General features: G+C 66.5%; 1 protein-coding gene across 1 annotated transcript in view; it reads left to right on the forward strand.

Moving 5' to 3' along the window:
• The window catches only part of ERBB3 (erb-b2 receptor tyrosine kinase 3), a gene marked incomplete at its 3' end in the record, with an annotated part of 34528 nt that overhangs the window by 28188 nt on the left and 4625 nt on the right, over window positions 1–1715 (forward strand). The window contains 4 exon segments of the mRNA XM_014960564.1: window positions 1–77; window positions 80–260; window positions 346–492; window positions 1590–1687. The exon segment at window positions 1–77 is cut by the window's left edge and continues 115 nt beyond it. Coding sequence (XP_014816050.1) covers window positions 1–77; window positions 80–260; window positions 346–492; window positions 1590–1687 — 503 coding nt within the window.

The following is a 1715-nucleotide window of genomic DNA, read 5'->3' on the forward strand; positions in this document are numbered from 1 at the left end:
CCCTTGGGACCCACCGCATCCCCTCCTCTCCGTGTCCTTGGTACCCCCAGCACCTGGAGATGTCCCATCCCTTCGTGCCCACCACCCTGTGGGGTGCCCCCTGCCCCTGTGGGGTGTCCCCCACTCTGTCCCCGTGTCCCCCCCACCCATCCACGTCCCCCCGACACCTCTCCTTCCCTGGCAGACCCCCATCAAGTGGATGGCACTGGAGAGCATCCACTTTGGGAAGTACACGCACCAGAGCGACGTCTGGAGCTACGGTGAGCGCCGGACCCCCAGAACCACCACCCCCTCCAGCCCCCCCCTGCCCCAGCCCCGTGGGGCTCACGGGGACTGTCCCCGCAGGCGTGACACTGTGGGAGATGATGACCTTCGGGGCCGAGCCCTACGCCGGGATCCGACTGGTCGAGGTGCCCGACCTGCTGGAGAAGGGCGAGCGGCTCTCGCAGCCCCAGATCTGCACCATCGACGTCTACATGGTGATGGTGAAGTGTGAGTGTGGGGCCACCACCCCCAGGGAGGGTCCTGCTCCTGTCCCCATCCCTGGAGAGGGTCCTGCTCCTGTCCCCAACCGTGTCCCCAACCATGTCCCCCTCCCCAGGGAGGGTTCTGCTCCTGTCCCCATCCCTGGGGAGGGTCCTTCTCCTGTCCCCAACCTGTCCCCATCCCTGGGGAGGGTTCTTCTCCTGTCCCCATCCCCAGAGAGGGTCCTACTTCCATCCCCAGCCTTGTCCCCATCCCTGGAGAGGGTCCTGCTCCCGTCCCCAACCGTGTCCCCAACCATGTCCCCCTCCCCAGGGAGGGTTCTCCTCCTGTCCCCATCCCTGGGGAGGGTCCTTCTCCTGTCCCCAACCTGTCCCCATCCCTGGGGAGGGTTCTTCTCCTGTCCCCATCCCCAGAGAGGGTCCTACTTCCATCCCCAGCCTTGTCCCCATCCCTGGAGAGGGTCCTGCTCCCGTCCCCATCCGTGTCCCCAACCATGTCCCCCTCCCCAGGGAGGGTCCTGCTCCTGTCCCCATCCCTGGGGAGGGTCCTTCTCCTGTCCCCAACCTGTCCCCATCCCTGGGGAGGGTCCTTCTCCTGTCCCCAACCTGTCCTCATCCCTGGGGAGGGTCCTTCTCCTGTCCCCAACCTGTCCCCATCCCTGGGGAGGGTCCTTCTCCTGTCCCCAACCATGTCCCCTTCCCCAGGGAGGGTCCTGCTCCTGTCCCCATCCCTGGAGAGGGTCCTGCTCCCGTCCCCAACCGTGTCCCCAGCCCTGTCCCCCCTCCCCAGGGAGGGTCTCTGCTCCTGTCCCCGTCCCTGGGGCGCAGTCCTGGCTGTGTCCCCCCATCCCTGGGGCAGATTCCTGGTCCTGTCCCCATCCCTGGGACAGGCTCCTTGTTCTTATCCCCATCCTTGGGACAAGGTCCTGGTCCTGTCCCCATCCCTGTAGCAGGGACTTGGCTCTGTCCTCATCCATGTCCCCATCCCTGGGGGCAGATTCCTGGTCCCATCCCTGTCCCCATCCCTGGGGAAGATCCTGGTCCTGTCCCCCCCTCCTCAGGGCAGGGTCCTGGCTCTCAGCCCCCACCATGTCCCCCCCCCAGGTTGGATGATCGATGAAAACATCCGTCCCACCTTCAAGGAGCTGGCGAACGAGTTCACCCGCATGGCCCGCGACCCCCCCCGCTACCTGGTCATCAAGGTGAGCACGGACACCCCCCCCAGGCCCC

This window comes from Calidris pugnax, unplaced genomic scaffold (assembly GCF_001431845.1).
Source record: "Calidris pugnax isolate Ruff unplaced genomic scaffold, ASM143184v1 scaffold541, whole genome shotgun sequence".
NCBI lineage: Eukaryota > Metazoa > Chordata > Aves > Charadriiformes > Scolopacidae > Calidris > Calidris pugnax.